The sequence below is a fragment of the Rhinolophus hipposideros genome (assembly GCF_964194185.1).
Source record: "Rhinolophus hipposideros genome assembly, chromosome: 1".
Taxonomy (NCBI): domain Eukaryota; kingdom Metazoa; phylum Chordata; class Mammalia; order Chiroptera; family Rhinolophidae; genus Rhinolophus; species Rhinolophus hipposideros.
In genome coordinates, this window is record NC_138047.1 from 80,412,589 (window position 1) to 80,439,671 (window position 27,083).

Consider the following 27,083-nt stretch of genomic DNA (forward strand, 5'->3'; position numbering starts at 1 on the left):
CCTATCACCCACCCACCACCATCCCTTCCCTTTCTTGCCTCAGCTTTGGCCGCCTAAATCTAATTATATTAACTGCGTTTCCATCATCCTGCTATCTCTCCAAATCCTGATTTAGATGAAGAAGTAGCCTTATCTTGGGCAGCCGGATAGCTCAGTTGGTTAGAGCACAAGCTCTGAACAGGGTTGCCGGTTGGATTCCCACATGGGCCAGTGAGCTGCGCCCTCCCACCCACCCCCAATCCTCCCACCAACCCACCCCCCACACAAATTCCGCCCCCCCACACACACACAACTAAAGAAGCTGAGCTGCCACTGAGCTGTAGCAGCTGCCAGAGGGGCAGCCAGATGGCTCCGTTGGTTAGAGCGGAGCCCTTAACAAGAAGGTGGGCTGTGCCACCTGCAACTAAGATTGAAACCGGGGACTGGATTTGGAACTGAGCTGTGCCCTCCCCAACTAGATTGAAGGACAAGGACTTGCAGCTGATGGGCTCTGGAGAAACAGTTTGCCAACATTCCACAATACAATTAAAAAAAAAAAAGAAGTAGCCCTGTCTTATTGCTACCAAGGTGTGGGGCGGGTACCCCACTCTCCTAGCTCAGCGTGGAGGTGCTGGGGTGGAGGCTGAGTCACATCAGAGGCCTGTTGTCTACGCATAATGTATGCACTCGGCGGACAAATGAAAGACTCAAGGAACTCCCAAAGCCAATCGCAGCGCAACAATGTGCAGCAAACATCGTGGCTACAAATATCCATAGAAATTCCCCTGGGCCAAGCCAAGCCCCACCCAGAGAAGACAGGGTCCGGGAATCAGGGGCGAAACTTTCCGGCTGCGCCACCCGCCCTGCCCGGCATCCTGTGGGCGACACCGCAGCGCAGCCCGCGCGTGCCCGTTTCCGCGCGCGCGTCGCTGCCCCGGGGGGTGGGGAGCGGGGAGCGCAGCCAATCCCGGGCGCCCTCGGCCGCACCTCCCGCCCAGGCCCCGCGCTCGGGCCTCAGGCCGCAGCCCCCGCGCCTCGCTGTGCGCGCACTCTCCCCGGGCGGCGAGAACGGGAGACCATGGCCTCTGCGCCGCCCCAGGCCCCCGCCGGGGGCTCGCCCTGGCCTCTGAGTCTCCTGCCGGCGCCGCTAGGGCTGCTGCGGCTGGACCCCACGGGCGGCGCGCTGCTGCTGCTCGGCCTGGCCGCGCTGCTCGGCTGGAGATGGCTGTGGCGATGCCGGGCGCTGGGCATCCCCCCGGGGCCCACGCCCTGGCCGGTGGTGGGCAATTTCGGCTTCGTGCTGCTGCCGCCCTTCCTCCGCGGGAGGAGCTGGGTGCACCGGCGGGCGAGGGAAGCAGGCATGGACCCCTCCAGCATGGGCGCGCATGTGTTACTGGCCGAGCTAGCCCGCGTGTACGGCAACATCTACAGCTTCTACATCGGCCAGCACCTGGTGGTCGTCCTCAACGACTTCCACAGCGTGCGCGAGGCGCTGGTGCAGCAGGCCGAGGTGTTCAGCGACCGCCCGCGGGTGCCGCTCATCTCCCTCGTGACCAAGGAGAAGGGTAAGCTGGGTCCGGCCCGGCACCCTGAGGGGTCGAGGGCCGCGTGAGCGCCAAGCCGCGGGGCCTGTGCCCTTCCAGCCCCCCTGCCCCCCCGGACCCCCCCGGACCCCCCCCCCCGCCGCTCGCCTGCATCCGCGCCGCAGTGGGTGGCGCTGGCGGCCCCTCCCTTCCCCGGTGCCTTTAAGATGCCACCGAGCCCTGATGGATGACTGACTGGCTCGTATTCTGACATCAGGAGTAAGAAACTCCCCGGAAAGTCGAGGGAGAGCAATGCGAGGGGAAGAGGGTGACCACAGGGTGTGAAGCCGGGCCGGATCTCTCCTTCCGAGAATGAAGCCTCACTCCTCAGGCCGTGTCACCGGGGAGAAACTTGGCCCCGGTTAGAAAGAGGGAGGGATATTCTTTTCACCTCTGAGGTTTGCGTGGAAGAGTTTAAGAAGAGATTTATCTTCCCATTAAGATAGGAAGTCCAGGAAACAACTTTAGGAGCCCACTGGCAAACTTAATACGCTGGGTTTGTAGCCTCTGTGATTCCTGCCAGTGGGAGTCTAAGGGGGGCAATTTTCAGGGTTAGGAAAAACATGTTATTTGTGGCTGCAAAAGATCCCACGTATTCTTCTCCAAACGTCAGCCATTTCTTTCTTTCTTTCCCTTTATCAGTCTTCCCCACCCGTTGTCTTATTGGCTGGCATAGGTCCCTGACTTTTTGTATTAAGTCACTCTTGTGCATCGGCCAAGTGTTAAACGTTTCCCTCACGGAGAGCTCTTTAATTTTTTTCTCGCTGCCTCTCCACATAATTTAGGCTCCCTTGTTAGAACCAGTTTCATTGCGTGAGTATTTTTCCTTCACTGTACTTATCAAAACTGAAGCTACATAATTTTGTAATCTAGGGCCAGGATGTGGGTCTTCACCACTAGATTGACATGGGGGGTGGGGGGAGGGGGCCGGAGTAATTTCTTGTCCTGCCTGGCACATAGTACATTCTCAGTAAATATTTATTAGGTCAATGAACTGCTACTCCCTGTCCCTAGAATGTGGCATAAAGAGATCCAGGCCTTTTAGAATCTGATTAAGCCAGCGTTTTGCATCAGGATTTTAAGTAAATAGTAGTAATGACAATCATAATAAAGGTACCACTGAACAACGGTTACAGTTCAGACGTCACCGTCTCCATGCCTTCACGCATGCTGCTGCTTCTACGTGGAATTCGCTTCCAATCTCATGGCTGCCTGGAAACTACTGCCTGCTTTTCTTTTTTCTCTCTTTTTAAAAATTGTGAGAAATACATGTAACAAAATTTATCATCCTAATTACCTTAAAGTGTACAGCTCAGTGGCATTAGGTTATTTACAGTGTTGTGAACCCATATCATCATCTGCAGAACTCTTTTCATCAGGCAATACTGGAACTTTGTGTGCTTTTCACAAACATTAAAAACCCCGGTTCTCTCTTTTTCCAGTTCTAAGAATCCACCATTTTTTGTCTCAATGAATTTGTGAATCATATAATATTTTTCCTTTTGTGACTGACATATTTCATCTAGCGTAATGTTTTACGGTTCACTCATGTTGCAACATGTGTGAGAATTGCTTTCCTTTTTAAGACTGAATAATATTCCATTGTGTGCATAGACTACATTTTGTGTATCCATCCTTCCCCTGATGGATACTTGGGTGCTTTGTCTGTTTGGCTCTTATGAAAAACACTGCTATGAAAATGGTACATATACAAATATCTGTTAAAACACAACAAAAGTGGTAAAAGATTTTTGCCAAGTGTTAATTTTTCTCTAATACAGTTCCTATAAATCAAAAAGTAAAAGTTCAAACTAGTATAAAATAATATTAAATGTCAACTGTAACTGAAAAAAAAGTAAAAGTTCAACAACCCAATAGGTAAATGGTCAAAAGATACGAATAGGTAAAAGATGGTGATTAATCCCATTTAATGCAAATAAAATCCATAGTTGAGATTTCATTTTCCAGCAGTCATATTTTAATATAGGATTTTATTTTGTTTTGTTTTGTTTTTAATTGGGGAACAGTGTGTTTTTTCAGGACCCATCAGCTCCAAGTCAAGTCGTTGTTTTCAATCTAGTTGTGGAGGCCACAGCTCACTGGCCTGTGTGGGAATTGAACCAGTGACCTTGGTGTTATGCGCACTGTGCTCTAACCACTGAGCAAACCAGCCGCACATTCAAATAAGTTTTTTTATAGCAGTTATTAAAGGAATGAAAGAACAGGCATTCATTTATTCAGAGTAAATTGGTATAACCTTTAAGAAGGGCAATCTAGTTTTTAAACTTAAAAATGCACATACAATGACTAAGCAATTCCAATGCAATCAAAAGAATATTTTGCAACATGTGAAAATTATATGAAATTCCAGTTTTAAAGTTTATTAGAACACAATCATGCTCATTTACAGACCAATTGTCCCTGACTGCTTTTGCACTACAATTGTAGAGTATTTCCCAGAGATTGTATGGCCCACAAGCCTAAAATATTTAGCTCTCTGCAGAAAATGTGCCTGACACCTGCTGTAGAGCAGCACTATATGATAAAAATTTCTGTAAGGACAGAAATGTTCTCCAAGCTGCCCACCAGCTAAATGTAGATACTAAGATTGAGAAAGTCAGAGTAGCTTATGGCGATGGGACAGCATAGCTCTAGAAAATGATGTGTTCATTTTAAATGACACATATACTTTTACATGTATGGTGCAATATGTACATGAATTTTTTTATGCTTTGAGTAGCAGAAAATAGGAAAATACCGAAATGTCCATTGGAAGCACATTGGTTAAATAAATTTTGTACCATCCATGTAATGGAATGCTAGACAGCCTTAGTGGAAGATATCCAAGAAAGTAAGTAAAATAAAAACAATGTATAACCTTTTTTTTAAAGTAACACTTTGTTTAGTGTATCACTATATAACTAACCACCTTAAAACTGAGTGGTTCAAACAAATATTGTAGAACGCTGTGGTTGATTGGGTTCAGCTAGTGCCTGTGTTCCACCTGTGCCCGGCTGGGGCTACAGCCATCTGGGGCCTTCACTTTGCCTGGCAGTTGGCCCTGGCTGTCACCTGTGAGCTCAGCTGGGGCTATTGATGGAAGCACCGTGGTTCTTTTTTTTTCCCCATTTCTTGTGCCTGCCTCTCTACCCCCCACACACTCTGATACAAGCCGTTGTTTCTCAGTCCACTTGTGTAGGACACAGCTCCCTGGCCCATGCTGGTATTATGAACCTTGAGCCCCCTCCGTCCCAGGCAGTCGGTCGCCAGTTGTCGGTGACCAGCTCACAACAGCTCTCGCCGGCTGTCGGACGCTCACAATGGCTGCTGGCCGCTCACAATGGCTGCCGGCCGCTCATGGCAGCACACGGTAGCCCGCAGCAGCACTCAGCAGCAGCCCGCGCCGTGGTTCTTTTAATGTAGCCTTTTCATATTGGCATTTTCACAGCATGGAAACTGGGTTCCAAGTGGATGAAGGCAAATCTTCAAAGTCACTTCTACATTCTATTGGTCAAAGCCAGTTACAGGTCCCTTCTAGATGCATGTAGGGGGGAAGTTGATTCCACTCTTCCATGAGAATGGACAAGAATTTGTGGCCATCTTTAATTTACCATAAGTGTGCACATGCGTGCGCGTGCATGAGCAAACACACACACACAGACACATACGTTTATATATTTATTCCTTAGAATACACAAGAAATGGTTGATACTGGTTGCCTTTTACATAAGAGAATAGAGGTTGCGGAAAACTTCTTTGCTTATGTTTTTTGAATTTTATTATATGTAGTACTATTGAAAAACTCGTTTTTAAGCCTCCTTTTCTTTATGCCACTGCTAAAAGAGCCACTGTTTAACCATTTTCCGTTTTTAAATAGCATAAAGTATAGAAATAACCTGGTTCCAGGGTTTTAAATCTGCTAAAAAATAGATGGTGGACTGCCAAGAGAGTCTGAGATCACAGTTCTGCTGCAGGCCGTACAGTGAAATGATCAAAATCTCTGGCTTGTCACTATTTAGCTGCATGACCTTAGACAAGCTTCTTAATCTCTTATATAAAACAGGAATAATGGGACTCAACCCTCAAAATTATGAAAAATACAATGCATTATCAACTGCTTGGTGATTGTGTGGTGTCAAAATATATGTCCTCAATCAATATGTCTCCTCTTCTCAAAACTGCAGAAATTCTTCACTATCAGTTCAAATCCAGACTATCTTGGTGTTCAGTCTTACATAATATACCAGTACCGAACCCATCACTTAGACCTTTCAGAGTCTCAGCAGACATTCTTGCTTTGTAGCCTCACTCTTTTTTGGGGGGCCGAGGGGGCGTGGGACTTTATTGGGGAACAGTGTGCACTTCCAGGACTTTTTCCAAGTCAAGTTGTCCTTTCAATCTTAGTTGTGGAGGGCGCAGCTCAGCTCCAGGTCCAGTTGCCATTATTAGTTGCAGGGGGCGCAGCCCACCATCCCTTGTGGGAGTTGAGGAGTCGAACCGGTAACCGTGTGGCTGAGAGCCCGTGCTACAACCAACTGAGCCATCTGGCACTGGCCCATGTGGGAATCAAACCGGCAGCCTTCAGCATTAAAAGCACGGAGCTCCAACCGCCTGAGCCACCGGGCCGGCCCTGTAGCCTCACTCTTTACCATCCCTGAAGCACAGCACATCCAATCCCAAGTATCGAAATTTGAATAGAGCACTTGATGCATCTCTGCCCATGGCTAGGCCCACCATGTGGCCAGACTCCTTATTTAGTCCCCTTCTCAGACCAGGATCGTGGGCCTCATGATTTGTCTTAACCACCTTTGTATCCTCACTGCTCTACAGTGTCTTTCATCAAATGGGCATTTGATGACTGAAATCTTGTATTAACTTTGGTTTCCAATGTCTTTTTGCTGATTAGCCACTAAGCAGATCCTCAATAAATTCTCAATTGAAAATACATATACTTGTTCAAGTCCCTGATTTTAAATCTTCCAAGTATATACCCAGAAGTGGAATTCCTTGACCATATGGTAATTCTGTTTAATTTTTTCAGTAGCCAACATAATGGCTTTCCACGGTGGCTACACCATTTTACATTCCCATCAGCAACGACAAAGGTTCCAGTTTCTCTACATCCTCATCAACACTTGTTTTCTGTTTTTTCATACTGGCTTAAATGTCACCTCTTTGAGAAAGTGTTCCCTGACATACTTGTCTACCCCGCCCCCCCCCCCCAGGTAGAGGTGAGCTATCTTTTTCTCTATGGTTCCAGGTTTATTTTAACCTCCATTCCATCCCTTACCAGTCATTTGACCTCTTGTCAGTTCCTACTGTAGATATATGCTCTGTATCCATCCACTTCTCTCCATCTCCATTTTAGCATCCTCATCCAAGCTACCATCATTTCTCATCTGATATTTCAGGAAAGGACTCTTAACTAGCCTGCTTGCTTCTCCTCCAATCTTTTATCCACACAGAAGCCAAAGGGATCTCTTAAAAAAAAAGTCATGAATCAAACCATGTCAGTCCTTACTTGAAACCAGTTATCTCCAACTCCATACTTGACCTACTTACTGTGCCCTGAAGAATCTGGCCCCTGCCTGCCTTTCTGACTTTATCTCTTTCTCATCTCCTTTTACTGTACATTTCAACCTGCTGTAGACACACTGAGCTGATTCCTGCCAAGCTTGTGGCTGCCTCAGGCTATGGGGTTTGTCATCTTGGGCCTAGAATAAGTTTTCACTTGACTGACTCCTTGTCATCTCTCAGGCCAGTTGTTGCCTTTTAGTCCTATTTTAGACACTGCCACAGTTTATTTTATTACATTGTTATTTTATTCATTAAACGCTTTGAAAGTATTTAGCCTATTGCCAACTCCACCTACCCCTGGAATGGAAGCTCTGTGAGGACCAAGACTTTGTTCAGCTTGGTAAACACTGTGTCCCAACTCAGAGTAGGTAATGAAGAAATGAATGAATACACGTGCATGCGAGGGTCTACTGATGCACTTACCACATCATGTTGTAATTTGTGTTGTGGTCTGTCCTTTCCTGTAGATTTTTAAAGGTAGGAATTAGGTTTTCTTCTCTGAGGTCCTTCCTGGTGGATATTTAGTTTGGTCAAGAATCTGTCTAAAGTAGTTTCTAAGTATTAGTTATATCACAGCTTATTTAGCAGATCCCTCTTTATTTAAGAAAGGACTGGGAGCCTGGGGTAACTTGGTGCTTCAGTATCTCAACTAAAGCATTTGTTCCCTCAAGAGAGACAGTTAGCATTTTTTCGGCAATGTGGTAGATACGTGTGTTGGGTGAATGTGCTGTGAAAGAATTGAGAAAAATTTCTGTAGCCGGTGAAGGTCATTGACAGGAAAAGGTAGAGGAAGAACCATATATTACAAAGCAAATGCTTGTGCAGTTGACTTGGAACAGAGAACAAATCATCTGAATAGGAAAATTTAGATAGAAGGATTATTTTTTTAATGGAACATTTTCAAGAGTGAAGAATAAGGAGATGATGTGAGTTTATTTCAAGATGCCCATCAAAGGGTGAAGGAGCAGGTGAGTTTCCAAGTAAACTTCACAGGTCACACAATGGATCGTGTGATCGACCTGAGGAAGAGAGTTCACTGGAGCTGAAGCCTGAGCTGCTCTGCTGAGCCAGACTTGAGGAATGCACAAGCCACCTCTGGCTGAAGGTTTCCAGTGGCAAAATTGTAAAATGTAAAATGGTCCAGAAACAAGATGTGTAGACTATTAGAGAAAAGAAATGATATTAGGGAATTAGGGGCCAATAACTTTATTAAATATTTATCACAAGATATTTTTAAATAATTTGCTGCTGAAGACTAGCAGAGAAGGGAATGATTCATAAACAGTGATGTGTGTAGAGAGGCTGGAAATAGCTGACTTAACACATTGCCAAAGTCTAGAATGTGAGGTGGTTATTTATTGTATTTGAGTTTTTCAAAATATCATACTTAGATCGGTGTTATTTTGAAGCCCATAAAAACTGCAATAACCTAAATAGGCCATTAGATGTTCTACATTAGCTATACCTATCACACTCATTAATTCATATGATTCTCTTTCTGAGCAGAAAGAGAAAATAAAGTTACAAAGTCAAACCCAAGGCTACCAAAGGAATGCTTTGCTTAAAATGTGGCCTATTTCTTCTAAAAGACTTGTGTACATTTTTTATTGTAAAATATTTCAAATATAAAGTTCAGAGAGCAGTATAAAGTCATTTATCCACCACTCAGATTTGCTTCAAAATCATAAACAATATAGCTTTATTTAGTACATATTTTAAAAACTTACATGTGTCATATATTTAAAGTATATTCTACTTTTAGCTTTTGTTACTTGATTATCTATTTCCCTGTTCATGGAAATCAGATCATTTCTGATTTTGAGAGATTGCTAGAGACGTGGAGCAAGAGTCCAAGCAAATTGCAAAGCCATAAAAATGGAAGGCGAAAGGAAATTTTGAAGAAATTTGAAAGTACAGGATAGATCAGTCTGTACTGACTACCTTGAAGGGGAACAAGACGCAAAATGAAGTTAGGAACTGAGGGTAGAAATGAATGTTCATCTGGGGAATTTGACAACAAATGAGAAAACAAAGATAACCGAACCTTGTGGTAAATGCTGTAAGATAGGTATTTAATATAGTTATGTACTCATATCAAGAGGGCCTGAATTCCCACTAAGAGGAAAACTTCTATGACCCTTTGGAAGGAAAGGGCAAATATAATCAGTGGATAGTACTTTCTCTGCTTCAGGAATGAGAAAACATATATGATCAATGTAGGATCGCATTACATTTATTGTATTTTACGTTTTTTTATTATAGTAATATATGTTTATTATTGTAAAACATAAAACAATGGAGAGGAAAAAGATAATTCTTTTCAGAAATCATCTGTGATCAGTACTATTTTGAGTTAGCCATTATTGACATTTTTATATGTCACCTTTGTCTCAGTCTGTTTGGACTGATGTTACAGAGTACCATAGTCTGTGTGGCTTATAAACAACAGAAACTTATTTCTCATGGTTCTGGAGGCTGGGAAATCCAAGATCAAGGCTCTGGCAGATTTGGTGTCTGGTGAGGACATGCTTCCTGGTTCACAGACCGCTGTCTATAACTGCACGTGGGAGATCTGTGAGGCCTCTTGTATAAGGGCACTAGTCCTGTTCACAAGGGCTCATCTCTCATGACCTAACCACCTCCCAAAGGCCACACCTTCATTAGCATATTGGGCATTAGGATTTAACATGAATTTTGGAAGGACACAATCATTCAACCTATGGCAACCTTCTAGGATTTTTTTCTGTATGTACATATATTTTTAAACATGTATTTGTTTCCTTAAAATGGAATCATATTCTTCACACTCTTTAAAATTGTTTCTATCGGGTGGCCGGATGGCTCAGTTGGTTAGAGTGCGAGCTCTCAACCACAAGGTTGCCGGTTCAATTCCTTCTGTGGGATGGTGGGCTGCGCCCCCTGCAACTAAGATTGAAAATGGTGACTGGACTTGGAACTGAGCTGTGCCCTCCACAAATAGATTGAAGGACAGGGACTGATGGGAGGACTGAAAAAACACAGTTCCCCAATATGCCCCCCCCCAAAAATTTTTTAATTGTTTTAAAAAAAATCACATAAAGTATCATGAATATATTTCCATATTATTAAATATTCTCCTCCAAAGTTCTTAAGAGCTGTACAGTATTCTTTTGTGAAAATATAGTCAATTTAACCTATCCTTTATTTGATTTGAGATGGATTTTTGTTTTAATTGTCTAGAATGTATACCTCTGACAAGAACACCCCTTTCTTCTGAGGAATTCTTTGTACCCACCATTCTTTTGCACCCATTAACTGTGGCTGGGACGAAAGATGGCATGTTTTACAAGAACTCTCCTCCCTGGCCACAGTGATTTGTTTAGTGATAGACCTCTGATCGAGGGGATTGATCAGATTATCTCACCACTTTGTAACACTGGTTAGTCGGTAGACTGGGCACAGAACTCACGAATTCATAACTACAGATCTATCCTCACATAGTTTTGTGAGGTACCACAAAAATGTATACTTGTGGTATAGTTTGGAAACTTCAAGCCATAAAATAAACTTAAGATGTCCAAGATTGGTATTATGGGATACCTGACTGAAACATTTGAATCCTTCCCCAGCATTTTTCAGGTTGGACCTGGTGAATCAAGGGCTTTTCTCTCTGGTGAAAATGGGAGAATAGGCATCTCAAAACAGCTCCTGATTCTTGTGAAAGCTGGTCTGCAGTAGGGAAGAAGTCAGTCAGGCAGAAAGAAGTTAAAAATAGTTACACGAAAGAGTTCTGTGGCATTTAGTGTTCCCTGAGGTAGTGACACCCGGCCCTTCCTGTTTTTTGGTTCCATAGCCTAATTGGCCTTTTTGTTACACTAGAATGAGGGTATATTTTGGTCATTCTCAACCAAAATAGTCCTGATGTTTTTCTTTGGAGCTGTTTTTGTTTTCCGTGTCATTATCCTCCTTGAGATGAAGTCTTTGCATATATTCATGAATGCCATTGCTTTTCAGGGCTAAGAATGGAGAACATACCACCAACTGCAGGATATACCTGAACCTCTTCCAAACATTTCTAAGACCATCAGCCATTCTGGCTCCATGTCATGGGTGTTTTGTGACGTTTGAACAATCCCAGTGCAGTTAATTCTGTCCATGTCTCTCATCCCTGGTGTCCCCAGGCACCATCTCTTTGGTCGTCTTTTCTGTCTTGCCCTTCACTCCTGTCAGTGCATCATCCAAGACCTTAATGCTTAAATATTAGCCTCTTCTGAGAAGGTTCCCTCCACTTTCTTGCTTTAATCTAAACCTGATTTCCCCCAAAGATAATTTAGTCCTTGAAACACCCTCTTTGGTCTCACTGAAGTTATTTTTCTAAGAGATGTCTTCATGCACATCCTCGTTTATAAATGAAGTATCAGCTCAGATGTCCTCTCTCCTGAGAAGCACCACCTCCCCTCCGCTGCCATGGTGTTCCTTTCTCTGTCTACACAGCAACTTCAATATACCCCCAACATCCAACATTCAGTATAATACATCCTAGCAATGCAACTTCAGTACAACCCAACATACAACATTCAATATTCAACTTCAGCACAATCCAACATAGAACAGTGTGTTAGGCTTGTTGGTTTACCCAGTTCTTCACAAGACTGTAAGCATCATGAGAACAAGAACATCTTAAATCTGCATGCCCTTAGTATCTGGCACATAGGAGACACTAAATAAGTATTGGGAAAACTGATAGAAAAAGGGGGATTTTGCTAGATAAAATATTTCTAAAATGCAAATGTGTAGTTTCAAAGATGGTGCGTAGATGATACAGACCGAGGACCTAACAAAGGAAAAATATCGTTCCTTGAGTAATTGGACAAAACAGAGATGTCATGTCAGAGACGTCATGTGATATCTTAAATAATGAGATGGTAGTTCAAGTTAGTGTCAAACCCTGAAGTTAGAGTGAGCGACCATATCTTTCCAAGAAAAGAAAAGGAGGATCAACAACACTTAGCCTCTGAATGCTGAATGCAGCAAAAAACTTGGCCCCAGGTTAAAAAAGAGGAAGAGTGACTAAGCTGTGGTTGCCTAGGAAATAGTTTATGGAGCTTGATTAAACAAAGGGAGGGTTCTGTTTTCGGGAATAGTTTAAACATTTCCATTCCATATTTGTCTTGCTCGTCACACGAGAGGGACTTTTAGCAGCAGCACTGTTCCACCCTTGGTGAAATGCATCTACAGCCCTGCACCCCAACATGTGAAGACAAAACGTGGACACGGGATTGCCAAATGACTTCATGGGGTGGAGGACGACCACCCTTAAGTGTCTACAGAGGAGGCTACTAGTGGGGTGTGAGATAACTTACCCTGTAGAACTCCCAAAGGTTTAGGATCTAGAAGTACAGGGGTGAGCTAGTGGGTTGAAAACAGCGATGGTTTCACACGCATGTAAAATATAGTTAGAGCAGTTGGGTTTTTGTTTTTGTTTTATCACCACCCCCACTCCTGCAGAAATAGAAAGTAGCTGCTCTGGAAAACCTTGGGTTTTAGTGACCTCTTGGCCAGCCAGGGATGAGGAGTTGGGGGAGCAGAGGCAGAGAGATATGGCCTTGTACCCAGCAAGATGAAAAGTTGCCTCTAGAGAGAGAGGACTCGTACAGAGCTTCACTCTGAGTGAATTAGATAGAGAACACGCAACAACTGGCCACCAGAAAAAGAAAACAAGGACATTTGCCTGTCTTGGCCCTCACCCTGGCAGAGATGTTCTCCCCCACTTCTCATCTCTGTTGCAACTACTCTGCCATTTTAGTGCAAAAGCAGCTGTAGATTATATGGAAGTGAATTACAGTGGCTCATTAACTGGCTGTGTTCTACTTCAATTTCATTTATAGACCCTGAAATTTGAATTTCATATGATTTTCACATACTACAAAATATTCTTATTTTTTTCCAACCATGTAAGAATATATAGAAGTCTTAGCTCTCTGGCAATACAAAAAGAGGTTGTAAGCTGGATTTCGCCTGTGGTCTGTAGTTTGCTGACCACTACACTAAACTTTAAGTAACCTTGTTAAAAATTTGAGGGCGAGCTTTCACCCTATTTCTCTCAATGCAAAAGAAGGCAAGAGGGGTGGCCAGGTGGCTCAGTTGGTTAGAGCGCGAACTCTGAACAGGGTCGCCAGTTCGATTCCCACATGGGCCAGTGAGCTGCGCCCTCCACAACTAGATTGAAGTCAACGAGCTGCTGCTGAGCTGCTGGAGGGGCAGCTGGATGGCTCAGCTGGTTAGAGTGTGAGCTCTCTACAAGGTCGCTGGTTCAATTCCCACATGGGATGGTGAGCTGCACCCCCTGCAACTAAATATTGAGAACGGGGACTGGACTTGGAGCTGAGCTGCGCCCTCCACAACTAGATTGAAGGACGACTTGGAGCTGATGGGCCCTGCAGAAACACACTGTTCCCCAATATTCCCCAATAAAATTTATAAAAAAAGGAAAATTAAGGCTGATAAATTTAACATTGCAGCATATTTTAGAAAAAAAAGGCAAGAAAGGAAGGGGGGAAAAACAGATGCAGCCAAATAGAAAGTATATGTTAGAAATAAATTAGTACTTATATTAAATGTAAATGGACTTATCTTACTGGCTAAAAGATTACCACTTTAGCCAGAATGGATTTTGTTTTAATTCAAATATATGTTGTTTTAAAAGAGATATACCCTCCCCCTGAAAAAGAGTCATATCCCAAACATAAGGGTGCATTCAAGTTCAAAGTAAAAGAAAGGAAAAGGTTATACCAAGAAAATACTTAAAAAAACAAAAAACTCTTGTATTTTTGACAAAATATACTTTAAGTCTTCATTGTTAAGAATAAGGAGGGCATTGCAGGATGATAAAAGGAGGTTTGTTGGTTGTTGTTTTTTAGCAAGGAAGATATAATAAGTCGGGACTTGAATGTACCTAACAATTGTTATAACGATGAGTGGGGAAAAGAAGAGAAACACACGCTAGAGAGCAGCTAATTAATTTATTTAGCAACATCTAATCCATTTATTTAGCAATATGCAACAGCAAAAGACAAGGACAATTAAAACAATGTGCTAATGATGGAAAGTAAAAGTGATTAAGACTAAACTATATACATTGATAACAATGTCATGTCAAAGGAGTATACATATATATAAGTTTAAGAGATTCCCCATATATGTTTATTACCGATCAAAAATCACTTGGCTAAATACACAAACAACATCAATAAGGAGTATCCAAAAGCAGTAAATAAAATTTACAGGAAAGCAACTATTACAGTAGATGCCAAAGGCTCACCAAACTGTGGGGAAACGACAGTGGAAAGGTCAGGGATCAAAACCTTGCCAGGCTGGATAACTGAGGCATCCATCTCCTTAGGCCGCGAGCTGCATACAAGTTTCCAAAATGCTAACAAGTTCCCCAAAAATACTGCTGCTGTTGCCACTGTTGTTGTTGTTGCTGGAAGTTAGGGCGACTCCTGATGCTGCAAGCTGCATATAAGGTTCTAAAATGCTAACAAGTTCTCAAAAAGGCTAACTGTGGGGAATAACACTGGAACGGTCGGGAACCAGCCAGACCTTACCAGGTCCGTGGCTGGAAGTCAGGGCATCTCCTGATGTTGGTAAGCTGCATGTTGTATGCAAGTTTTCAGAATGTTAGAATGATGAAGAATCACCAGTGACAAATGACGAAAATTACACTGTCAACTGAGGTCTGTCATATATTTTTTCAGATGTACCTTAGAGGCAAGCTCCTTGTTTCTGCCTCCCCCTCAGGGAATGGCCAGTTCCAGGAGGGTTCGGCAGTTACTTTGACAAAAATATTACTTATCCGGCTGAAAGGCCAGTTTATTTAGACAAACAATACCTACTGTTCTCGCCTGGGACCATTGGCCCAAGGCCTTCCAAATCCTGGCAACTTGCCTGTCAGGTAATTCTGCTATAACTTAATTACTTCTCTACCTCATGTGCTGATGCGGGCATAAGGGACAAAATAAACTCTTCATCACCACATATATCCCCTGCTGGAAATAAGACAAAGGAGAATTTTCTTAACCCTAAGCTTACCATCACCTCACATGCAGTCTCTCATGTGAGGGAACAAAAAGCTGACTAAAAGCTATTACCTCACATGCAGTCTCTCATGTGAGGGAACAAAAAGCTGACAGACAAAAGCTAACCATCACCTCACATGCAGTCTCTCACGTGAGGGAACAAAAAGCTGACAGACAAAAGCTAACCATCACCTCACATGCAGTCTCTCACGTGAGGGAACAAAAAGCTGACAGACAAAAGCTAACATCAGCCAATGAAGGCAAATTTTCCTAACATCTTTCCCACAGTTGTCTAGTATGTATGTACCTAACAACACAGATACATAGACATAAGTATCTATATAGCTATGATATTTATCTACACATAGCAAAAACCTACAGAATGGCAAAAAGAAATTGACAAATGCATCATTATAGTAAGTATTTTAATGTAAATATTTGAATAGTTGATATATCAGGCAGATAAAAATTTGGTAAGGATACAGAAGATGTGAGTGCAACAGTTATGAAGCTTTCTCTGTTGGACAAATAAAACACCCTATATCCAACAATTGCTTGGGTAAATATTCTTCTTCACTTTACTTAGAAATTTTATTAAAATTGATCACATACTAAATACTAAATTGATCATAGGCTAAAAAGCTCACTAGTGTCAAAAATCAGTATGAAACAAATCGAGGTGGGTGGCAAAAGAAAATCATAATAGAAAAAAATTAAACTGTAATGAAAATACATGCAAACTATACTTATGGACCACTACTAAAGAGGCAACTGTAAAGCCTTAACTCACTTATTAGGATAAAGGTCTGAAAATTAACAAGTTAAGAGACCAACTTTATCCAAAAAAAGAACAAAAGAATAAACTCAAAGGAAAAATGAGGAACATGAATTATAATTTTAGACAAATTCTTCTAGAGAGAAAGAATATACTCTGGCTCATTTTAGGAGGCCAGTATATTCAGACAAGTACATTATGAGAAAGGACATTTATAGGCCATTTTCATTTATGAATACTTTTTAAAAAATTTAACATATTAAAAAACCAAGTCCAATGGTTTTTTTTAAAAAGCATAAAAATATAACTGAAGTTGGATTTATTATTGGATTGCAAGCAAGTCCAATTATCAAAGAAGACAATTTTCAAAGTAATCTGTAAATTAAATCCAGTCAAAATCCCAAATGCGCTTTTTTAAAAATAGGATTTGACAAGATGATAAAAGTTTTATAAAAGAGTAGAGAGCCAAGAATAATCAAAAACAATTTTGAGAAAGAACAAGTTGTGGGAGGACTTCCCTTTTAGATATTAAGCTTTATTATAAAGTTTCCATATATATTATTAAGTAACAATAATTACTTTTACTGTTCTATATCCCAGTGACTGACACACAGTAGGCATTCAGGAATATTTGTTAAGTGAAGGAGCCATGTCCTTGAAAGTAGCAGAAAAGAAGTACATTAAAAATGGGAAAGGAGAACTGGCTGAGACAATGAAGCACACACCATGGAAGACAGGATGAAATAGGTGACAGGAAACAAGGATTATCTGAGAACAATTCTGTTGCAGTTTTGTTGGGTTTGATGGTGGAATATGTATAACATAAGGGAGAATCAAATAAGATACAGTTGTGGATGACCTTGAGTTCAGATGTTTTTAAATTAACGCTGCTGCCAACAACAATTTAGATTTACCTGCCAGTTATCTGATTCCAAACTTTGATGGCCAGTGTTCTAATCCAGTTGGGCTGTTGGTTTATTCGGCTCCTATTTAACAAGGTCCTCCTCTGTGCCCAGCACTAGGCCAGAAGCTGAGATTTTAATGATAAGTACAATCAATTATGATCCCAGCCCTCATGTGCAATCTGCTATCCTGCTTATCCTTCCGTTCAGAATGTTTAGAATATGGGTCTCTCTAGCCTGAAATATTTTCTAAGCCTGGATTCACTCTTATGAAAATAAGATTTTGAAATTTACACCAACTCTAGAAATCGAAACTCATTGCTTTTTATTTCACCATGAGTTAGTATCTATAATAATAATAAGCTTTCTAACAAATTTTCCTAATCAAATCTTATAGGATTTTTGTTATTAGAAATATATGCTATTTTGATAACTACATGTTGCTAATCATTCTTCTTGGCTGGTGATCCTTATCTGGACATGAACTTCGCACAAGTAACATGAGAAGTATAGAATATACTTCATGGTATGTCCCATTAGTATGGGACATTAGTATGGGTTAGTATGATCAGTCATTGCTCTCTCTCACCTTTGCTTCTTGGTGTTCTTTTGCAGGGGTTGTATTCGCACGTTATGGTCCAGTCTGGAGACAACAGAGGAAGTTCTCTCATTCAACTCTTCGTCATTTTGGCTTAGGGAAGCTTAGCTTGGAGCCCAAGGTTATCAAGGAATTCAGATATGTGAAAGAGGAAATGCTAAAGCACGGGCAAGACCCCTTCAACCCCTTCCCCATCGTCAACAACGCCATCTCTAACATTATCTGCTCCCTGTGCTTTGGCCAGCGCTTTGAGTACACCAATAATGAGTTTAAGAAAATGCTTCATTTTATGTCACGAGGGTTAGAAATCTGTCTGAACACCCAGCTCCAGCTGGTCAATATATGCTCCTGGCTTTATTACCTTCCCTTTGGACCATTTAAGGAATTAAGACAAATTGAAAAGGATATTACCGCTTTCCTTAGAAAAATCATCAAAGACCATCGAGAGTCTCTGGATGTTGAGAACCCTCAGGACTTCATCGACATGTACCTTCTCCATGTGGAGGAAGAGAAGAAAAATAACAGCAATAGTAGTTTTAATGACGATTACTTGTTGTATCTCATTGGGGATCTCTTCATTGCCGGAACGGATACCACAACTAACTCTTTGCTTTGGTGCCTTCTGTATATGTCACTGAACCCTGGCATACAAGGTAGGTAATAGATATTTTATTTTATTCATGGCAAAACCAGGTTATTTAACTTAGGATCAGCAACCTTAGTGATCCTGTGGCTCCTAGCACTAAGCAGTGTCTTCAGGCTGGAAAACAAAATGGAAATATCTGCATCTCGTAAGGAGTTGGGATGGTGTTCATAGTCATAATCCAAAGTTTTTAGACATTGTCATACTCGTTTGCCCCTGCTTTAAATCTCAACAGGTCTGATTCTGTGTGGAATCTGTGATGGAAAAAGAACTTTAGAGAAGAATAACAATTTAGAGCTGAAGGGAATCACATTGATCATCTGAACCCATTCATCTTGTTTTGAAAATGGAGAACAGAAGCCCAGAGAAGTTCTGTGACTTTCACAGTCACACAGCTAGTTCCATCACATCAATGCCAATAGACCATGAATGTCAGTGGCCGTTCATAGTGGAAGAATACAGGGAGGACAGTGTATTGTCCTTGTAATAAATAACCACAAATTTAGTGACCTGAAACAACACAAATTTGTTATCTTCTAGTTCTGCACATTAGAAATTTGAGACATGTCTCATTGGGTTAAAATCAAGATGTTGGGGGTGTTGCATTCCTTCTTGGAGGCTCTAGAGGAGAATCCATTTCCAGCTTCCTTGGCTTATTGTTCTCTGCCTCCATCTTGGAAGCCAGAAATGTTGCATCTCTCTGACCATTCTTCCATTGTCACATTTCCCCGTGATTCTAAACTCAACTGGGAAAAGTTCTCCAATTTTAAAACCCATGAAATTAGATTGGGCACAGCCAGAAAATCCAGGATAATCTCCCCATCTGAAGGTCCTTAATTTAATCACAGCTGTGCAGTCTCTTGCTAGATAAGGTAGCCTATTCACAGGGTTAAGGACATTAGGTTGTGCACATTTAAGGGGCTATTTTTTGCCTACTAAAGATGGAACTGTGCTTACCTGTATTAGTTAATCTACTGCTGAGTAACAAATTATCCCAAACTTCTGCAGCTTAAAACAACCACCATTTATTATCTCACATAGTTTCTGAGGATCAGGAATCCAGGAGTGGCTTAGCTCCTGGGAGAACTTTTCCCAGTTGAGTTTCGAGTCAGAGGGAAATGTGACTATGGAAGAATGGTCAGCGAGATGCAACATTTCTGGTTTCAAGTTTCTCATGAGGTTGTAGTCAAATCTGGCTGGGGCTGCAGTCATCAGTGAACTTGACTGGTACTGAAGGATCCACTTCCAAGATGGCTCATCCACGTGACTACTGGCTTCAGGCCTTAACACTTGGGCTGCTTGACTTGGCAGCTGCCTTCCCTCAAACGGAGTAACCTGAGAGAGTGAATGGCCACAGTGTCTTTTATAACCTAAGCTTAGAACTGACATGCCAACACTTCTCCCTTAATTCTGTTGGTCACATAGACCAACTTGGTACAGAGTGGGAGGGGACTGTGTAAGAACATGAAAACCAAGAGGCAGGGATCACTAAGGGCCATGTTGGGTTACCACACACTGTCACATATAAAAGCTTAGAAAGCCCATCCAGTGTTCATAGGAGAGAATGATTCTGAGTGCTTCTGAGCAGAGTGCTTTCTCCTTTGCCCCTCTCTTCTGTCATCCTCCTTTAAAGTCATGGGGTGGTTCAGGGTCCCTAGGACTAGCTGCCTCGACTTGGAATATCTGACTAATGCCTCACTTCACTGAGGCTGAGTCAGGCCTGGCACTGCCAACTTGCCAGTTGTGTGTACAAGGTGATGGAAAATATGCATAGGAGGGCAGTCTCAACTCATTCCTGGCTTATCTTCTGGTTTATTCTTTCCTTCTTTTTCTGTACAGAAAAGGTTCACGAAGAAATTGAAAGGGTCATTGGTGCTGACCGAGCCCCTTCTCTCACCGACAAGGCCCAGATGCCCTTCACAGAAGCCACCATCATGGAGGTACAGAGGCTGGCTATGGTGGTGCCGCTGTCCATTCCTCACATGACCTCGGAGAAAACAGGCAAGTCTAAGGTCTTCCTCCTTTGAACGCCCTTGAGGGAAGCCCAGAAGAGTTGAGGTGTGGGTGTGGTGACCATCGCCTAGCTCGATCCTTCTGATGGTTCAGCATTGTGTCCTGGACAGTCAAATGTCCAGAGACTGCTTCAGCTAGTTGCCCATTACTTGTTGTATTGGCATTCCAGTGCAGACTGTTTTGTAAATAGCTCTCGCCTTCAGAGCACACATGCTTACAGTTGTCAAACGAATTTTGCTATTTACAGTAGCTGCATTGGCAAAAGAAACTCCAGAATTAATAGAGGCCCCTCTTCTTAGAGGTCTGAAGAGCTAGTCTAAATATGGATTTAAGGATTTTATTAATAACTGGGAATTATCCTAGTTCATTTTTTATAATATTGCAATTGAAACATAAATATTGAAGAATTAGAAGAGCCCATCTGATTCTAAAGACACTTGATTCAACCTCTCACCTACATTGAAATGTGTCCATTTGGTCATGTCCTTGACATATAAGCACTCAGACTCTGCAAACATCCCTCATAACAAGAAATTGACCTCCTCTGGAGACAGCCCAGGATTTAATGGGCTTAGATCTAGTTATGAGACAGCTGTAGTAGGCAATCTCTTAGAAATGACACCAGATTATTTAAGTTTCTTTGGTGCAGATTAGATGCACTGTGTGTGCAGTATCTTTTGGACGTTGTTTAATGTGCATATGAATTTGTCAGCTAGTTAAGAGGCAGTGCTGACTTCCCTGTACCTCCCTTTACCTTAACTTACCTTCCTCATCATAGTATTGTATGGACATAAGACTCTGTAAAGCTCTATGTAAGTATAGGAATTTGTATTCTTTGGGAAAGTTTACCTGGAATGCCCTGTGATTTCTGTTTTAGTGTTTTCTCTTAATTGTAAGGTTTTTATGGTTTGATCTAATTCATTAGCTCAACATCTTCTGGTCAATTCCTGTACCCCATCTCAGGCTGGGTCCTGGGGTGGTGTGGAGAAAAGGATGCTAACAGATAAGGTCTTGGCCCCGACCTCAAGTACCGCAAGGTTTAGTCTCAGCAAATTAAGAAGCTGGGTATGTAACTAGATGTTTTTCAGATAACAATGTTTATAGAGAACTATTAGTAAAAGCATGCATGTTGAATGACACTGGTTTTGTTTGTTTGTTTTTTTAGTGCTCCAAGGGTACACTATTCCCAAAGACACAGTGATAGTACCTAACTTGTGGTTAGTGCACAGAGACCCAGCCATTTGGGAGAAACCTGATGATTTCTACCCTGAACGATTTCTGGATGATCAAGGACAACTTATTAAAAAAGAAACATTCATTCCTTTTGGGATAGGTCAGTTAAACTTTTATTTTCTTAATGGCATGATTAAAAATGAAGTAGAACCAAAATAATCTTTTATTATTTCATGACATTGTTTTTTAAATGTTTTTTTTCTTGGTAAGCTAAAATAAGAGATCACTTAGATAGTGCATCTCCACTATGTTCATTTCAGATTTTAAAAACAAAATGCAGGCAGTTGGCTCTGAATCTTTAAATATGACCAGAAATCTTCCTTTCTGATCTGCTCAGGTGATTGAGTCCCAGGAAACTTTTGGAATTAAGCTGACTTTGTGTTGAGCTGGTGGGTGAGAGCAGGGGTTCTCTACTCTCAGCAGTCCGCCTTTTAGGTTCCTAGATGAGGACATGTAGGATTTTTTCTGTAAGAAAAGGAATGCCCCAGAGAGTCTTACCTGATTTATTTTCTCCCGAATCTCCCAGGTAACAGTGCAGGGAAGAGATAAATAGGTAGATAATGAGGAGACAAGGTAGCTGCCACATTGGATCTGTCTATAGTTCCTGTCTAGGATGAGGATAGATTTTTTATGAGTTGGAGTTAAAATGTGAACTTGGTATGTAAAAACTCTGATCAGCATATATTGTGGGAGGTCATCTGGCATATGTGGTAATTTTATTTTAAATCTCTGTATCTGCCTTTAAAACACTTAGTGTAGATATTTCATATAAATGTGTCCTTTTTGAGACAGGGCAAGGAATGATGGTATTATCGTGCTTACTTTTTTTTCTCGTCTCATTTTTAGGGAAACGGGTGTGTATGGGAGAGCAGCTGGCAAAGATGGAATTATTCCTGATGTTTGTGAGCCTAATGCAGAGTTTCACATTCTCTTTACCTAAGGATTCAAAGAAGCCTATCATGACTGGAAGATATGGTCTAACTTTAGCCCCACATCCATTTAACATAATCATTTCAAAGAGATAAAGAGCATCTCCAAGGAGAGATGGTGAACAGAATGTAAATACATATCCTTCTGAATAGAATTTTCCTTCTACACTTGACAGCGGATCCAGCCACTCGGGTTAGCTTCAGATTAGCGAGATCCTAGAAAGAGGGTAGAGCATACAGCTTTCATCGTGGAGGATTCCTCAGGGGGATACTTCAGCCATTTTAGTAACGCATATCTGATTTCAGGGATGGCACCGAAGTACTGGATTGGGAAGCAGGAGAGCTGGATTTTATTCCCAAGGGATTATACCAATGAGCATTTCTTCTCATCTCTCAGTGCCTTAGTCATTTCGTATGTAAAAAAAAATTGGGGAACAAAACTTGGCCTTCTGTCTGTCAGCATTAATGAAGGTCAAATGCCTCCTATCTTTTCTGACATCACCAAAACACTGTTACGTTCTAGAGAACCAATTCAGGAGTAGAAGGAAGACCTACCTGTTTAAGCCCTGTGACAACATCAAAGTGGTGTGCAGACTTGAATACTTTGTCAGGGAAGGATGTGAGTTTAGGCTGTTAGAGCTTTTCTTGGCACAGATCCCATGTCAGTTTTTGGTGGCTTGTTTTGTTAATCTTTTTATGATTTTAGTTTTTACTTTTTGTAGACATGGGAGGAAGTGGACCCGGTCCAGTATGTTGAGAAAACCTTATTGTCTGAATTTATATGTCTACCTTCTATTTTAAGTATACAAAAAGTGAGCCTGGCTGAAAAAGTAGCTTCATGGTAGAATTCCTTTCTGCTGAGTTTACTTGCAAAGATGTAGCTCTCTACCTTTTGACTTGAGCCCTGAATAATAAGCCTGGGAATTTTGTACTGGGATTCATCAGGAAAGGATTCAGATTGCACTGAACGCTTCTTTCCTATTCTCCCTGCCACCAAGCCTAATGTATCTCAACCTTGAATACTCTCAAAGACAAGTCATTCTTACTAAGAGAACTAAATTGTTTCATAATAAAGAAGGCCCCTCTAGAAGGGCAGTTCTCAAGAAAGGTAATGACCTCTTTTCAGAGGATGTTTGGAAATGTGTGGGTGCACAATGATGGGGGTGCTACTGGCCTTTTGCTGCCTTGAGGCCAGGATACTAAATGAGCAGTTCTGTACAATGAAGAATTGTCCTGCCGAGTATGCCAATATTTCTCCCAATGAGAACATACTCAAAAGAATGACTAGCCTTTTCCTTTATTCTCCCATAGTACCCCCTTTATATAGATGTACTCATGATAGTAATATGAACAACTTTATTGTTTAGCCTTTCTTTCTGCTGGTATCATATTTAATGCTTGACTTGTACGCTGACATAATTCTTACTTAGATGCCATTTTGTAGCCAATGAAGCTGAGGCTTAGAACTGTTAAGGGACCTGGTTGAAAGATACCATTGTTCATTTCAAACCTGCTAGTCTTCGTGACTAGACAGTTCTTTCTCAATCACTTCTCGATATTGCCACCTCTTGATCCCATAGCAGTCTGTATACCTCTGCACTTTCAATATGGCTAATGAAATACAGGTTTATCTTTAGGTGCCTTGATCATTTTTGTTAATTAAAAAAACCAACAACCTAATGAACTAAATGGCCAGGAACAAACTGCGAGTAAATGGAGAGGCTGTTGTATGGCTTTTAGAAGAGATGACACATATGTGGACTATACTGCACCTTGAGCAGGAAAGTTGGTTCTTGATCTGGAATTTCATATGCTTTTCAACTGCACTAATAACTTGGCAGTAGCAAGTTTATTATTCCTTTATTTTATACAATGCTTAATTTCAGCTTTCCTAACAAAAGTTTGTAGCTTTCTTGAGAAAAAAAACTGTTCTGTGAGATTATGTTGAAATCAGATGTTTATTAAACTCTTAAATATAATGCCTCAAACTATAGTACTTTAAAAACATCTTTATATGGTAAGTCACTGAAAGGGCCGTTAATGCTTTCCTTGTCCATGCCAACATTTTACAATTTTATACTTTATGATTTTTTCAAATGTAAAAATAATAGTATTTTGTATTGTAAGTCTGCCTAATATCTAATTTTTAATCCACACCTTTAGCATAATTTTTATGCTTATTAAACTAAACATTTTATTTTAACTCTGATAGCGTCATGTCTGATATTTTTGGTTCTTATTTTAACTGCTAAACAAAATTCTGGTTTACCAGATGTCAAGTTAGGAAATGGAAGAGGGGGTAGACCTCCAAAAAGACAGAGATGGCCACAGTATTATGTAAGAATTTAGACAGGTGGGTAATACTTCAAAATGTCCCCTCAGAGTAGTTATTCTCAGGACTGTATAACAACCCAAGTTTCTTACTTGCCATGTTAAAGTTCAGCGTTATTTAAGGGAGTGATGAACCTATACAAGCTCTCGTATCAAAGTACATTTTAAAATTTTTTTATTTTACTTTTTAATTACAGTTGACCTATAATATGAGTTTCAGATGTACAACATAGTGATTAGACATTTATATACCTCACGATGTGATCACCCCAATAAGTCTTGTACCCATCTGACACCATACATAGTTACTACAATATTATTGACTATATTCCCTGTGCTGTACTTTACATCCCTGTGACTTTTGATAACTGACAATTTGTACTCCTTAATCCCTTTCACATTTTTCACCCATCCCCGCAACACTCCTCCCATCTGGTGACTATCAATTTGTTCTCTGTATCTATGAACTGTTTTATTTTGCTTTTTAGATTCCACATATATATAAATGAAATCATATGGTATTTGTTTTTCTGTCTGACTTAGCATAATACCCACTAGGCCCATCCATGTTGTCACAAGTGGTAAGACTTCATTCTTTCTTATGGTTCAGTGATATTCCATTGTGTACATAAATCACATCCTTTTTGTCCACTCGTCTGTTAACGGGCACTTAGGTTGCCTCCATGTCTTGATGGCTGATGACGGCCTCACAGTTGGGGTGGGAGTCCTGGCACACTTGCAAGGGCAGCCGTGGGGGCTGCAGGCGCTCCCAGATGGACTAGGAGGCTGGCTGGGGGAAGGCAAGCTCCAGGGCCTACAGGTTTTAACATTTTCCGAATGAGTGAATGATTTTCCTTGGTCTGGAATCATGACATATATTCTAGGAGCCCTGGTTGCTGCCTATCAATCCATGTGAAATCATAATCTTCTAGACTGAACAACGGCTTAACCTACCGTGTTTCCCCGGTCTGAGGCTACCATATGGTCAAGAAAAATTGAAAGCAACACGCCAGATTTTTAAAGACCTACCTAAAACATCAAAGGTAGGATTTCTACCTCTTACTGTTTCAGGCACCTAAGTGGTATTGTTTTTAAATATTCATCTAAGCTATTCACTTATTTAAAAAATCTGTTCCATGGTTACTACAAAAGCTCTGTTAAAAACTTTAAGGTGAAGAATTTTGCCTAAATAGAAAGCTGTGGTTGTAGTTCCTTCCCAGTACACTTAAAAAAGAAAGAAAAAAGGACCTAAGGAAGTTTCTTTTTTAAAAAAATGCTACCACCATCAGTTTTTAAGCCCTCTATAAACGGTGTATTAATAAAGCTCTTCACTGCCCTATTGTAGAAGACAAAAATCTTCCTATTACAAAATTTAAAGGCTAGAGTTAAAGATACTTTCTCTGAGGGCCCAAGATTAGTTTAATACCATTTAGCCATCTGAGCAGTACATTCTTTCTGCTCTGCTAATTAAAAAAAAAAAAGGTAATTGTATGGAAAATAAGGTCTTGCTCCTTTCAGGAATCACCCACAGGTATGCAGAGGTTTAAGTTGTAGACAGAAACTCATGAGGGACCAGAGCTCAAGCTGGTGGTGAGAGTTGCTGCCTCAGGTTAGTGTAGCTGGGTGGAAAGCCACAGTGGGATAATGAAGACGGTACTAGGAGCAGGGCACACTTCACACCCAAGTCCTGCCCCTGCCCGTAACCGGCCATAGACCTCTCTGGGCTTCAGTTCCCTCGTCTGTCAAAGATTTGGAGAGAGGATCTATCAGTTCTCTATAGCTTTCCTAGTCCTTCATTACATCTCCCATGTTGAGCATCCTGGCTGTGTCCTTGAACTAATAACCTAATATCCTCCTTGTCCCCTCTGCAACTCCCAGAGGTGGGAAGCTGGGAAGTCTCTGGGCATCTCTCTTCTCCTTGCTTTTCTGCTCCTCATCTACAATGGCATATCCCAGAATAAATATGGATGGTAGAAAGGGACTGAATTGGAAAATGGCATGTGGATTGAAGCCCAGTTGTGCAACTGCCTCTGTATAACTTCTAACAGCAAGCACGTAACTTCTTTGGGCCTGGATTTCCCCTGCTATCACGGAGTATTATTAAACTAGATCAGTAGTTCCCAATCCTGCAAATATTTTAGATTCAGCTGGGGAGTTTGATACAAACACTGCTACCCAGGCTCCATCCCAGACCAATTAGATACAATCTTACCGGGGTTGCAAAAGTGGCCAAGGCTAAATAAAGTGTATTTGTAAAAGCAAAGGGCCGAGAATAGCCAAAACAATCATGACATCAAGACTCCTATCAAGCCTCCGTATAAAGTTACAGTAAGCAAGTCCATGTGCTACTGGCACAAAGTCAAATAGACCAACGGAGCAGACCCACACATATAAGGGTACCTGATCTGTGAAAAAGATGCCACTACAGTACGGTGGGGGAAAGGGTGGAATTTTCAATAAATG

General features: G+C 41.4%; 1 protein-coding gene across 1 annotated transcript; it reads left to right on the forward strand.

Annotated features, from left to right (window-relative positions):
- The first annotated feature begins 789 nt into the window (after positions 1-789).
- Positions 790-24,492, forward strand: CYP2U1 (cytochrome P450 family 2 subfamily U member 1). Its single transcript, XM_081056145.1, has 5 exons — positions 790-1,544; positions 17,489-18,124; positions 19,954-20,115; positions 21,293-21,460; positions 22,207-24,492. The coding sequence occupies exons 1-5, from the start codon at positions 1,058-1,060 to the stop codon at positions 22,383-22,385; spliced, it is 1,632 nt and encodes a 543-aa protein (XP_080912271.1). The 5' UTR covers positions 790-1,057; the 3' UTR covers positions 22,386-24,492.
- The last annotated feature ends 2,591 nt before the right edge of the window (positions 24,493-27,083 follow it).

What these genes read in the sequence shown, in the direction of transcription:
- CYP2U1 (XM_081056145.1), top strand. Translation starts at nt 1,058, where the DNA reads ATGGCCTCTGCGCCGCCCCAGGCCCCCGCCGGGGGCTCGCCCTGGCCT. An exon ending in CATGACCTCGGAGAAAACAG is followed by an intron (nt 20,116 to 21,292) that starts GCAAGTCTAAGG and finishes TTGTTTTTTTAG; the next exon opens with TGCTCCAAGGGTACACTATT. An exon ending in ATTCATTCCTTTTGGGATAG is followed by an intron (nt 21,461 to 22,206) that starts GTCAGTTAAACT and finishes TCTCATTTTTAG; the next exon opens with GGAAACGGGTGTGTATGGGA.